The following is a 12,462-nucleotide window of genomic DNA, read 5'->3' as shown; positions in this document are numbered from 1 at the left end:
TCACACAAGGCCATTGGGTGGCACAACTTCGTTGGCAGATTTTGGAAAAGTGACAGAGAGCATATCACCAGCTCTTACAGTTCTGCTCTGTTCCTCTGTAGAGTCCCCTCAAAAAAGTTAGCATCAATGTACCTTCCCCACTGCTTAATAAAATGTTAATTCAATTCAAATGCACACATACAAAGACCAATTGCAAATGATCTATCACTGTCCACATCATACCAACAGTTACACATGCAGGTCTGACAACTTTTATGTTGGTAGAATCAAAATACCTTATGTTGTTCTTAAGAACTTTGTGACAGCTATAACATTTGAAAGTGTGTGTCTTCTGCTCCTGCTGGGTCAAGTCAAGGTCTCCTCCATACCTTCCATAATAGAAATCACTAACTAACATGATCAGCTTTCCTTTTTCTGCATCCTCGATCATTCCTGGTGCATTCATTGCTTCAATGTTTGCCAATCCACTAAAAAAGTGGTCCACTTTGTCAGGACAGCAAAACTAGAAAGAAAAAGAAGAGGAAGAAAGGGAGGTAAGTACCAAGTACATCAAAATTTATTTTGGCTTCATATATATATATATATATATATATATATATATATATATATATATATATATATATATATATATATATGTATATATATATGTATATATCCTTGCTTTTTAATTTATTATAAACCCCTATATGGTAATGAAGCACTTGCCTGTGCTGCATAAATAAAGAAAGGGAATACGCCGGAACCCACACCCAGTAACACAGAGCTAGGACATACATTTTCCCTGAGATTCTCAGTTAGATAGCAATAGAAGAAAAACCACAATGAAATAAGCAAGTCTCAGTATTCAGGAACTTCAGGGCTTAAAAAAAAACTTTGGGCCTGAAAACACCAAAAGTATAAGCACTTACAAATAGCTATAAACCATGACAGATAAAGAAAAATTCTCCCAAGTAAATAAGTATAAGGTAGAACAGTACAAAAACGTTATGAGATGAGGAAAGTAGAGCATGGAAGGGAAAATATACAGGAATAATTACAAGTGTGGGAAGAAAAAGGAATGCATAAATGAATGGAAAAACCACTGACTGTCAACTGGGGGAAAAAAATGTTCCGTCCAATGAATTATTTTTGCAAATTGCACAAATAAAACATATGATGATTAAGCCTACTTTGGTTTAATGCCCAGTTTAAATGACTTATGTCATTTTGATTAGACAAATCATTGCATATTGCAATTATTGTTTAATTATACAAACAAAGTGGGGCTCATTTAAAAACACTGAGCAAATTTGCACATGGGCAGTAACCCATAGCAATCAATCAGTCATGAGCTTTTTTCATCCAGCATAATGTTGAACAGTGAAAGCAATCGTCTGATTGGCTGCCATGGGTTACTACCCAAGTGCAAATTTGCCCAGTGTTTAAAAATGACCCCTACTGTATGCCAGATAATTATCAAACCACATGGAAAAATTGGTTTGTATAATGGTATATTGCAGACAAACGTTTTCAGACTACCACTGACCTACAATATTTAGTTGTGTCTTCCAATTCAATAGAAATATAGGGTATCCAATATTGCAGATGCACATATATAAGTGGATCCTTTCATGCTTTATATCATTTATTCAAGGTTATTCATTGAACCTCCTTCCAGTATTAACTACTCCATTTTCAAAAACCTAAAACGGTGTCTGTAGATACACAGGGCTAACAAACAGACTTCTTACCTTCATATGCTTTCTCATAGGTTCCAAGAGATTGAAATGTATGTTGCATTTTGGGCATGCTCGAGGAAAAGGTGGCCCATGTTTCGGTGTTGTTCCAGAACTGGTCCCTGCATTTACTAGCAACAGACAAAATATAATACTTCTTGTAAGACAGACTCTTCCTTAGAAGAATATACATTAAAGTGACTACAACTTACATCTATGCAGTTATCTAAAAGCTATATTACCTTTTGTAGGGGAAGACTGTGACAATGTAGGTGGTTTCACTGATGTTGATAAATCAGTCAATCTGTTGTCACATTCATTCTCTGCATTTTTTGTTTTTTTTGGTGAATCATCAGAAATCTCAATAGGAGCTGGGCGTTTCTCTGATACGGTGTTGTCATTCCACCCAATACTTGCTTAAAATATAAAGAAAGAAATATAGTGCTTAGGATTTGGAAAAAAATGTAAGCAATGTCAATATTTGTCTAAAGGTATTGCTTGTTTTGCAGTGCAATAATTAACCATTATTTCTCAGACTGGTACTCACATGGATATTTTACTGATGTAGTACAAGTAATTATTCCTGAGCAACACATTTAAAAGTAGTCTCTTGAAAAACTTATTCTGATATATTTCTTTTAAATTGGCACAGAAGGCTGATGTTTCTCTACCTGCTCTAAAAGAAACTATAGAGATAATCCCCTGCAAATAGGTAAACTAAGTACATCCACTACTGGATGCATAACAACAGTTAATAAATATTTAAAAAAAAGTATCATTATAAATATAAGCACTTTAACTTTCATAAATGTTATCCAGTAGAAACTCTGGTTCAGGTTACCGTTTCCATTCATTGACAGTTCTCAAGATCTCAAGAAACTACCACCACTACACTCTGTTGCTCTCGATACAATGTTACAGCAAATAATTTTGTATATACTATAGAAAAACTTAAAAGGATGTTGGCAGCTTCCCTTAACACTCTTCATAGCTCTTCTATTATATTATAACGAAGATATTAAAAGTCAGCAGCACGTGGATTTCTACGTTTAGTTTTCTACCCTAAATTGATCCTCTGTAATAACTTCTGAAAATTTCCTACCATGTGTTCTCTTTGCAAAGTTTTATCTATAGTCTACAACCTCATGGTTTAAAAATTACATAAATAAAGTAACTAGCTTGGGCCATGCTGAGAAACGAGTTACTGGAAGTATGAAACTAAACACAGTACTTTCTAAGACTGCAAACATGTATATATAGTATGGTTATACTGTACAGAAAACACATATCAAGCTTCAATTTTGAGATTGCAGTGACCAATATATGTCAAGCCCGACTGGTGCTTCAGCATACTGATGGCCTATATATCTTGATTATGGAGCTTTTTAAGTATTTAACATGTTTATATTCATAATGTGTACTTTGTTACATTCTAATGTGCTATCAATTGTTCTTGATGCATCTGTATTTGGAAAACTTTCTTTTACTTTCTTTCATTTTTCTAATCTAAGCATCAATAATCAAAAACACCAACAATAAACAAAAAAAAAAAGAAAAGTTTTGAGTTCAATTTGTACCTCCAGAGCTTTGAGTTGAAATTCCTTGATGAGTTTTCTGTGAATTTAGTATTAAACACTGCTGTGGTTCTGTTACCAGGTTTAGATTTTTTGCAACAGTTGCCATTTGAGGAAAAGGTCTGTGTACGGCTGCAGGAACTGTCCTTGTGGGAACTGATACAGGGAGAGATTGGCTAAGTGGCTGTACTGGCCGAACTAAAGGAGTTGCATTCACTGTCAAAAATAAATAAATAAAATTATGTGTTAGCGTGAGTCTACAACACAAAAAGAGACAATAAAAAAAAAAAAAATAATTACATTTAGAGTCATTTAAATTCAATCCTATTCCAAGCAGATGTGCTTAGCAAATGTATCTTACACATGGATATGGCATTAACCAACCAACAATTCAAGACAGTACTTTTAGAAACCACAGAGGATAGTTGTAACACAAGTTCAAATTAATTATGCACCTCATTTTAATTACTTTTTGCTTATTTCCGCACACAATTTAAGGATAAGGATGACCCTCCCTACAGAGACACACATTAAGAATACATGTATGATATGAAGAAACCAGGTGCATTGCCCCTCTTATGGAGAATGTTTAACTTGCCATGCCCCCTGGAACTGCAATGCTGCCTCTTTTTTCTATTGGCCCATATATGAGTCAAAAACAATGGCTTCCCTGATCCATAGGCAATTAAAGCCATCCATAACTAAAGGATATTGAAAGACAAATGTTGTTGTAAGGGAGGTTAGATCTTGAGATCTGCTGATCTGCTGGTCTGACAACTGAATAAAAAAATAGCCTGGCCCTGACCACATGCAATACTTTATCGGCACTAATTGATTTACTTTTTGGGCTACATATTATTCTCGCAAGTCATTGTCATTTTAGCCTTTCACCAAGAAATATTTGAGCTGAAGTTGTGTAATTAATGTGGGCTGAATGGGTGGATGGATTTTAAGGGTATTTATAGCCAAACTGGGCGAATAATTTAGGAATTTCATCATCTGTCCCCTCCCCATCTGTCCCCTCTATTTCAAGGGACCAAAAGTAATTGGACAATTGTTTGATAGTTTGATACACTGTTTCATGACCAGATGTGGGCAGTTATCTCATTATTTCATCAACAATTTATCAGGTAAAAGGTCTGGAGATAAGAATGATGTCAATACCAGTAAAAAAGAAAAAAAACAAATACTTAGCAGAATTTACAGAAACATTAAAAAGTGGCAACAATTTGGTACATTGTAGAAAGAAGGAGCACATTGGTGAGCTCCACAACAGTAAAAAGGTTGGATAACCATGAAAAACAACTCTTTGAAACGTGGTGGAGGAAGTTTGGCATTTATAGCTGCACATGCATCTGGGTCACTAGTGTTGATGATATGAATGCTGACAAAAGGGCTTATTCTAAAGTGCATAGGTCTATGCTATCTGCTCAGATTCAACCAAATAGTGCAAAACGTCACAGTGCAGATGGACAATGACCCCAAACATACTGTAAGAGTAACCCAGGAACTTTCAAAGGCAAATAAGTGGAATATTCTACAATGTCCAAGTCAGTCACCTGATCATAAACCAAAACAGCATGCATTTCAATGACGGCAATTGATATTGATTTTTAACAATGATCATGTTATTTACACATATGTCAGTTTACCTAATTATCTGAGCACCCAAAACTGGAGGTCTATGTATAATCTTGTTTGTAATTCCTTAATGGTTCACATGACATTTTTTTTATTTAAATTCCTTCCTATTAAAGCTGAAAGTAAGACCTACGAGATCCAATTCATGAAAACCCATTATCCGGACAGCTCTGAATTACATCTCCGACAGGGTCCATTTTAAGCAAATCATTCAAATTTCTAAAAATGGTTTCCATTTTATCTGTTACAATAAATCAGTACCTTGTAAGTAATCCTAACTAAGCAGCAAAAATCCATATTGGTAAGGCAAATGACATAAAAATTTCCAAATTGACTTCTGAAAGTTTTGTTACCATACATATAAAAAGAAAGTCTTCAGGGAGACAGAAATGAAATCAGTGAAACACCGCAAGAAGTTACACTTTTGTTCGTAACTTGTATCAGACTACTGTCATGAACTTTTGTTTAAATTCACAATCACACAGATGCATTAGTCACACAAAGCTTAATACAAACCTGTGACACTGAGAGGATGTACACCCTGGTACTGTGTTAATGTTGTGCTTGGTCGTAATGTATACATTACATTTGGGGGATTACTTGAGGAAACTTGGGGTGAATTCACAATATAACCCTGTAAAATATGAAGCAAATTTGATCTTTTAACAACAGATAATGCTGGCAAATAAAAAAAACTCCTCAAAAGCCAAAATTTATTTCATATAGCATCGAGCCTATAGCAGCTCTTTTCAAAAATCCCACTTTTGCTGATTTCCTATTCACAGGGAAGAAATGCCCAGCTTTGATAGGGTGGAGATTTTGTTCATGTCAGTGCTTCATCCTATGTGAGCCTCACAGCCCTCAGCATACCACCTAATGGTTCCGATATTTGCAGAACAGCCTCACACTGGGAACCCCCATAATTTGGCAGGGCTTCATTAGAAAGTGGGATTGGTTTGGGTCAATTGGGGAGTGTCTAGCAGTAACTGGGTATGGTCAGGACAGAATGGGACATGGTCTAAATAATTCAAATGATGGGAGGTATGAGGGAAAATATTGTTGGGTTAAATAGATGGGCAAGATTCTGACAGTTTAAGGAATGACTGAGGGAAGCCAAGTGAGCTCACGAATGCCCATCTTCTCTACTTCTGAGGTAAAATCCATATTCTATGCCAGCAGCCTCAAAAAATTGGAAAGAAAAGATACATTTTTCCTCCAATGTCCCCTTTCTCCAGCATTTTCAATCTCTATTTCTAGCAGTAGAGCGTGATTTAAGAATTCCACCCTAAAGTATTTTTTTTTTGCATCATAAAATTACATTTAATTCTGTCACTAAACATATATTAAAAATTTCCCAATGGTTTACAGGTATCTGAAAATGGAATAGCTATTGAAAGGAGTATTTATTTATCCCTTTCAGTTCTTATTCCTGAAAACAAGGTAGCAGACATCAGAGATCCTCTAGGTCTTTTAATCATCAGCTAGGCTCTGTTATAATTTCAGGAGTCAAAACCACCAGAAAATAGAAACAACCAGAACCAGTTATAATTGGTGCTTAGTGGTGTAATTCACATGACTCCTTGAAACCTGTGAATTATAATTAGGAGCTCCCTGTTAAAAAATATGAGGATTAGAGGTGTATGTACACACATATGTATATTATATACATATTTTTTTAAATTTATTTTAATTTTGAAGTTTGGATAGTGTTTAATGCACCTTTTCTACATAAACCTTACTGAATGAGCTCTCGTCAGTAAAGGGCCCCTAACCAATTAAATGCTGTTTAATAAAAGTAAACTATTTTGGGGGGAAATGCAAACATTTTTTAAATTACCTGGTTCAGAATAACAGGCTGTGCAGTAATGGTGGCAACTGGCCTGACGGCTGGCTGAGCGGCTGTAGGAAATGCATTGTTTCTACATGCTGGCTGTGCATTTGAAGGAGCAGTTGCAGGTCTGCAGACAGGCTGGAGAATAGTTGGGCTTGGCCTTGGTGGCTGATGTGATGGAAAACATCCTGTAAGTGGCCGCTTTAATGGCTCTGGAGAGCCAACAGGTCTTGGCAGTGGCTGGACAATGGCAGAACTAGTGGCTGGTCTAGTGACAGGTTGGTACATGGTATTAGCTGGCTGAGCAATAGTGTTTCCAGTAGATGCTGTCTTATAGTGGTTGTTGGAAGGACAAAATGAAGCAGTGTTTCCTATAAAGAAAACAAGATGTAATTTAAGAATAGATAATATAAAGAAACATAATGCTCTGCTATAAGTAAGATTACTACCTCTGATAGGAGTTCCATTTTCAGCACATGGAAATGGATTAGGTTGAGTAACTTGTGCATTATCTGTTGAAAAAAAATAAAAACAATTTTACAGTGCTTTTAAAGGGATATAGTCTACAGGATTATTTCGATCATCACTTTTTATGCTTGAATGGGTAAATCCCTTTTCTGATGCCCATCTATTTTTTGTCGCAAAAGTCTACTCTTGTCTTAGACCTGGCATATGGAGTGTTCACTCAAATGGAGAACTGCATCGCAAGAATTCACATTCCCACTTCCCATACTGACAATGGGTGGCTTGTACCATAAACCATTAACCTCAGTTTTGTGTCACAATCTGTGGCTGGAAATAAAGATGTTAAACACCCTTACACGCCTTTCATATGTGCATTTTCCATTTCATTACTATTGGTTTGACATTACCATTACAATGAAAATACTCCATATTCCATAGGCCTTATGAAAGGAGTTCTAGATATACTCTAGAGAAGTGATCCCCAACCAGTAGCTTGTGAGCAACATGTTGCTCATCAACCCCTTGGATGTTGCTCCCAGTGGCCTCAAAGCAGGTGCTTATTTTTGAATTCCAGGCTTGGAGGCAAGCTTTGGTTGCATAAAAACCAGGTGTACTGTCAAACAGAGCCTCCTGTAGGCTGCCAGTCCACATAGGGGCTACCAATAGCCAAATACAGCCCTTATTTGGCACCACCCAAGAAAAATTTTCATGCTTGTGTTGCTCCCCAACTCTTTTTATATATGAATGTTGCTCACAGGTGAAAAAGGTTGGGGACCCCTGCTCTAGAGCAGTGCTATCCAACTTGCAGCCTGTGGGCTAGGGTTACCACCTTTTCTTTGGCTCATCTTGGGCGGGGGCGGTAATGTCGGAGGCGGGATGAGGGACATCAGAGGTGGAGCTGACAATGTCAGGGGTGGTACTGACGATGTGGTGATCAGCTGATCACCATGCCATTAACTACAATATCTGGTCCAAATTTTCTAATTTGGAAATCTGGACAGAAAAACCTTCCGAAAACCAGGCTGTCCTGGTGAAAACAGGACAGATGGCAACACTACTGTGGGCCTCATCCTACCTTATGCTCCCTATGTGTGCCATACTCTGCCTGTCCTATGCTCCCTGTGTGTGTCATACTCTGCCTGTCCTATGCTGCCTGTGTATGCCATTCTCTGCCTGCCATATATCCCTGTGTGTGCCATTCTCTGTCTGCCCTATGCTCTCTGTGTGTGCCATATTCTGTTATACTACATGTGGGACATGAGCCTGGTAGGGTTTGTTCTGGGGTTTGTTAGCATTTGGAAACTGTTATCGGACCTACAACACAGACCATTAAATTACAACCCTCAGTTCCAGAGCAGTTGGACAGCACAGTTCTAGGGTATCAGAGTAAATGTTCCAAAAAGCATTACAATTCATCTACAAGGCTCATTAACATTTAGTGTTCTGCTATTTAAAGATACTATACTATAAAATAGATATTATAATTGTATGGTCCTTAAAAAGAAATAAAGCGTATTCAGGTGCCATATATTCTTGTTTTGTATGTATACCTATAGAAAAATATCACAGAAGCAAAGATAGCTTCAAGGAGGAGTTGGATGGCTTGTTATCAAGAGAAAATACAGGGCTACTGACAATAAATCTCAGCATAAAGCTGGTTGCTATCCTGAAGCCAGGAAGATGTTTGCCCCCTTGAAGGCAAATTGGAGAGGCTTCAGGTTTTTCTGCATTCCTCTGGACCAACTAGTAGTTAGAACTAATATGAGATTGCACCTTACATTGGTACATAACAATCCTTATGGTTTTAGTCCTTTGCTTCCCCACCACCAGGGTAATTTAATACAAAGTTTTAAGGTTCATAGGAACAAAAAGGCTCAAAAGCAGATAATTCTTAGCGAATGTGCATTTATTGTGCCATACCGCAAAAACTTCAGAGAAAGCGACGCATATATTTCCCCAGCAGCGATTCACTTTATCTCTGGTGGGAAAGCATTTGGAAGAGATTAGCGGCCCACAGAAGAAGAAATTTGTTGTGGCCAACTAATAACATTTGTTATTGCCCTAAATGGGAATATGAGGTGGTTGTATACTGGTATGCTAATTTTCTTCCCAAACATGGAATAGCTTAAAATTCCCTGTTTTGATTTGTTTCAGAGTTTTCTCTACCAACAGCAAAAAACAATCAACATCTTTTCTGCACTTTGCGGCTAAGGGCTCTTATCGTGATCATCTGATTATGCCATGCCAGGTGTTTCCAATAAACACAAAGTGTGCCACAGATGAAAGTGTTACCCTGTTTCTGACAGTTGGTGCAGAAGGATTGACATTATACTGCAGGCAAACAAAAGAAAGTATGAATCTATGTGAATCTCTAATGTAACAATATTTTAAATCAGCAATTGTGAGTTTTTTTTATACACAAACAAACCAACAAGAGTACCAGTTGCTACAACTCAATTTATCAAATAAGCACTGTCATATATTGGTCTGCTCTAGAATCCCAACTTTGTGAGAGCGCCCTCTAGTTCTCAAGAAGGTGCACTGAACCCCGGAAAGCCCTGCCTTGTACCAGAGCGCATCAATGACAGCAGCCGCCATGTTCTTAGTAGTAAATCCTCCTGTGAGCATTGCGCTGTGTTTTAATGCTGCTTCTGCATCCTTCTTCTATCCTGCTCTGTTCGGCTAGCACTACTGTCCTGCACTCCCCAAATGTATTACACATGCACTCCCCTAAAGCCCCTTTAAGCAAAATTACAGAATATTTAAAGGGAAAATATACCCCCTTTTTTAACATGAACCTATTCATGCACACACGTGATTTGAAAAAACCCCAAAAAAAAAACACTTCTCTGCCCCTGACTTTGACTGATCAGCCTCCCAAACGCTGTCAAAATCATCCCCCCAACCTTGTTCCAAATAAAGTGATGCACTCTAGAAATGGAAGTTCTTTCTGCTTTTCTGACCACAGCTGCACCACCCCCCGCCTCTTCAATATTCCCATCCAGCCGAAGCTTTAAAAACATTCTGCCTGCATGCTTCACCCCATACCCTTTCTTGGTAAAACTGCAACTCTATCTCTACAGTATCTTGTCTCCTTTTGCCTTATTTGCTGCACTAAGACAAAAGAGGGTGGACAGGATGGGAATAACTGACGAGTGATGATTTAACTTGGAATAAGGTGAAAGTGGAACATTACATTTTGCATTTTCTCCACAAATGGAAAATGCCAATGGAGTCAGTGAACTGTCACTGCATGCAGTCATTGCACACAATTCATACCTGAAGTTTTTTTGGGCCTAAATCCACCCACTGTGAAAAGGACAATTAAAGCCATGGGGGATTTCACAAATGTGGAGACAGCATTTTATGGAGTAAAAATGGTATTAAAAAGTGAAGAAAATACATTCTCCATATTCAGAATCAGAAATCTGACAAAATTCCAACTGAACTGTCACTTTTCATTTTTGGTGAAAGAGACTTTACAGAGACTTTTGTGAACATGTTAAAAAGACAAACTACTCCTTCCTTTCTGCAAGTCACTGTTCAAGTCAGTTGATAAACATTGTAATACCAGTCAATTATTCAATTATGGGGTATGAGTGATATGTTCTATAGCTATTAAGTTAGAGTTAGATAGAGTTAGACAGCAGTTGGATCAGTAGTTGGATTGGAAACTGCCAGCTAACATTGGACATCTCATCCATCAATCCATCATTACTTCTGTAAACAATATAAGCTTGGTTATAGCATTTAACTATGTTCAATTTGTTTGGCTTCTTTTTCTCTCTCTCCTCTATACTTCTGCATATATCCTCAGCCCTCCAACATCCATCTGACTATCCTGAAATTCTAATTTCCTCATTGCTCCCATCTCCCTCTCTCAATCGAAGCACACTGCCTTGCATTGTTCTCAATTAACCCCTCTCAACCCATCAAACATTACAATGCTCGCAATTTTAAATCTAGGTCACACCTTGTGTCACTTTCCTTATTGATGTTACTTGCAGCTGGGGATATCTCCCAGAAGCCTGGTCCCACTCTCTCATCGTTCCTACCCTCGTCTATTCTCACACACAGGCGCTTATCAATGTCTTCTCCAATCTCTAAGACCTTATATATGTTTTAATCCTGCAAACCTCATTCACATAAAGCCATCACCCTTCTCTTCCTTTCTCATGTGCTCTCCGGAATGCTCGATCGATTTGCAATAAATATTTCCATGGACAACGCTGCTTCTCCAGTTACTTCTAAACTACTCTCACTCAGTGGATCAAAGCTTCTACTCATATTGAGGGTCGTGCTCTTGATCTTACATTCTGCCACTCATGTCACCCTTCCAACCTTACTAACTCTTCCTTCCCCCACTTTAACCTGCGCTATCACAAACATCTCTCTCCACCCACACATACAGAAACCTCAACAAGTTTGCTCCACAACAATTATTAACAGTACCAGACCAGAGGATCTCTCACATTAACAACCTTTCTTGTCTGTATATGGCAGCTTCTCTCTCCACGATGCTCTTTTAACAGCTCTTGACTCTTGCTCCTTCTACTACCCGTCACAGTAGACCAGTGAAACTCCAACCCTGGCACACTAGTTTAACTTGGTACCTCAGAAGATGTACCAGATCAGCTGAAAGTCAGTCATGAACTGATCTTGACTTCATCCACTTTCAGTTCATGCTCTCTTGCTACAATCAAGCTCTATCAAAGCCAAACAACTGTATTTCTCTATTTTAATCTCCACTCTATCTTCTAAATCACGACTGTTTGCCACATTTAACTAATTAGTAAGCCCCCCTGACCGTTCCTTTGAAGTAGCTTTCTTTAACTCTACTTCTACTACGTTCCTTCTCTCTAGTGGAGTTTCTCAAAGCTGTGTATTAGGTCATCTGCTGTTCTCACTCTATACTACTTCGCTAGGAAAACTTATTCAGTCGTTTGGATTTCAGTATCACCTTTATGCTGATGGCACCCAACTCAACTTATCTACTCCTGACCTCTCTCCTTCTGTCCTTTCCCAAGTTACAGACTGCCTTTCTGATTTCTCCTCCATCATGTTACAGCGCCACCTGAAACTGAATTTTTCTAAAACAACACTCACATATTTCCTCCAAGATCCTTCCCTGTCCCTTAGATCTCACTCACAGTTAACAACATCACTTTTCGCCTTTTTGCCTAGAAATTATCTTAGACTCATCTGTCTGTTTCACCACACATCAGCTGCACTACAT

General features: G+C 38.0%; 1 protein-coding gene across 3 annotated transcripts in view; it reads right to left on the bottom strand.

The window, feature by feature from the left end:
- The window catches only part of znf280d.L (zinc finger protein 280D L homeolog), a 34,541-nt gene that overhangs the window by 16,183 nt on the left and 5,896 nt on the right, over positions 1-12,462 (bottom strand). For 2 of the 3 annotated variants that reach the window (XR_001934885.2, XM_018253042.2), the window contains exons 3-9: positions 7,211-7,273; positions 6,768-7,132; positions 5,447-5,564; positions 3,293-3,505; positions 1,958-2,131; positions 1,731-1,846; positions 276-502 (exon numbers count right to left, since the gene is read on the bottom strand). Coding sequence is in view for 2 of the 3 variants with exons in the window: in XM_018253042.2 (XP_018108531.1) it covers positions 276-502; positions 1,731-1,846; positions 1,958-2,131; positions 3,293-3,505; positions 5,447-5,564; positions 6,768-7,132; positions 7,211-7,273 (1,276 nt within the window). In the remaining variant the exon portion in view is untranslated. The remainder of the gene's footprint in view (positions 1-275; positions 503-1,730; positions 1,847-1,957; positions 2,132-3,292; positions 3,506-5,446; positions 5,565-6,767; positions 7,133-7,210; positions 7,274-12,462) is intronic. The other variant, XM_018253043.2, reaches the window with a different exon arrangement.

The sequence above is a fragment of the Xenopus laevis genome, chromosome 3L (genome assembly GCF_017654675.1).
Source record: "Xenopus laevis strain J_2021 chromosome 3L, Xenopus_laevis_v10.1, whole genome shotgun sequence".
NCBI classification, from domain to species: Eukaryota; Metazoa; Chordata; class Amphibia; order Anura; family Pipidae; genus Xenopus; species Xenopus laevis.
This window is presented reverse-complemented; position numbering and strand designations above follow the sequence as displayed.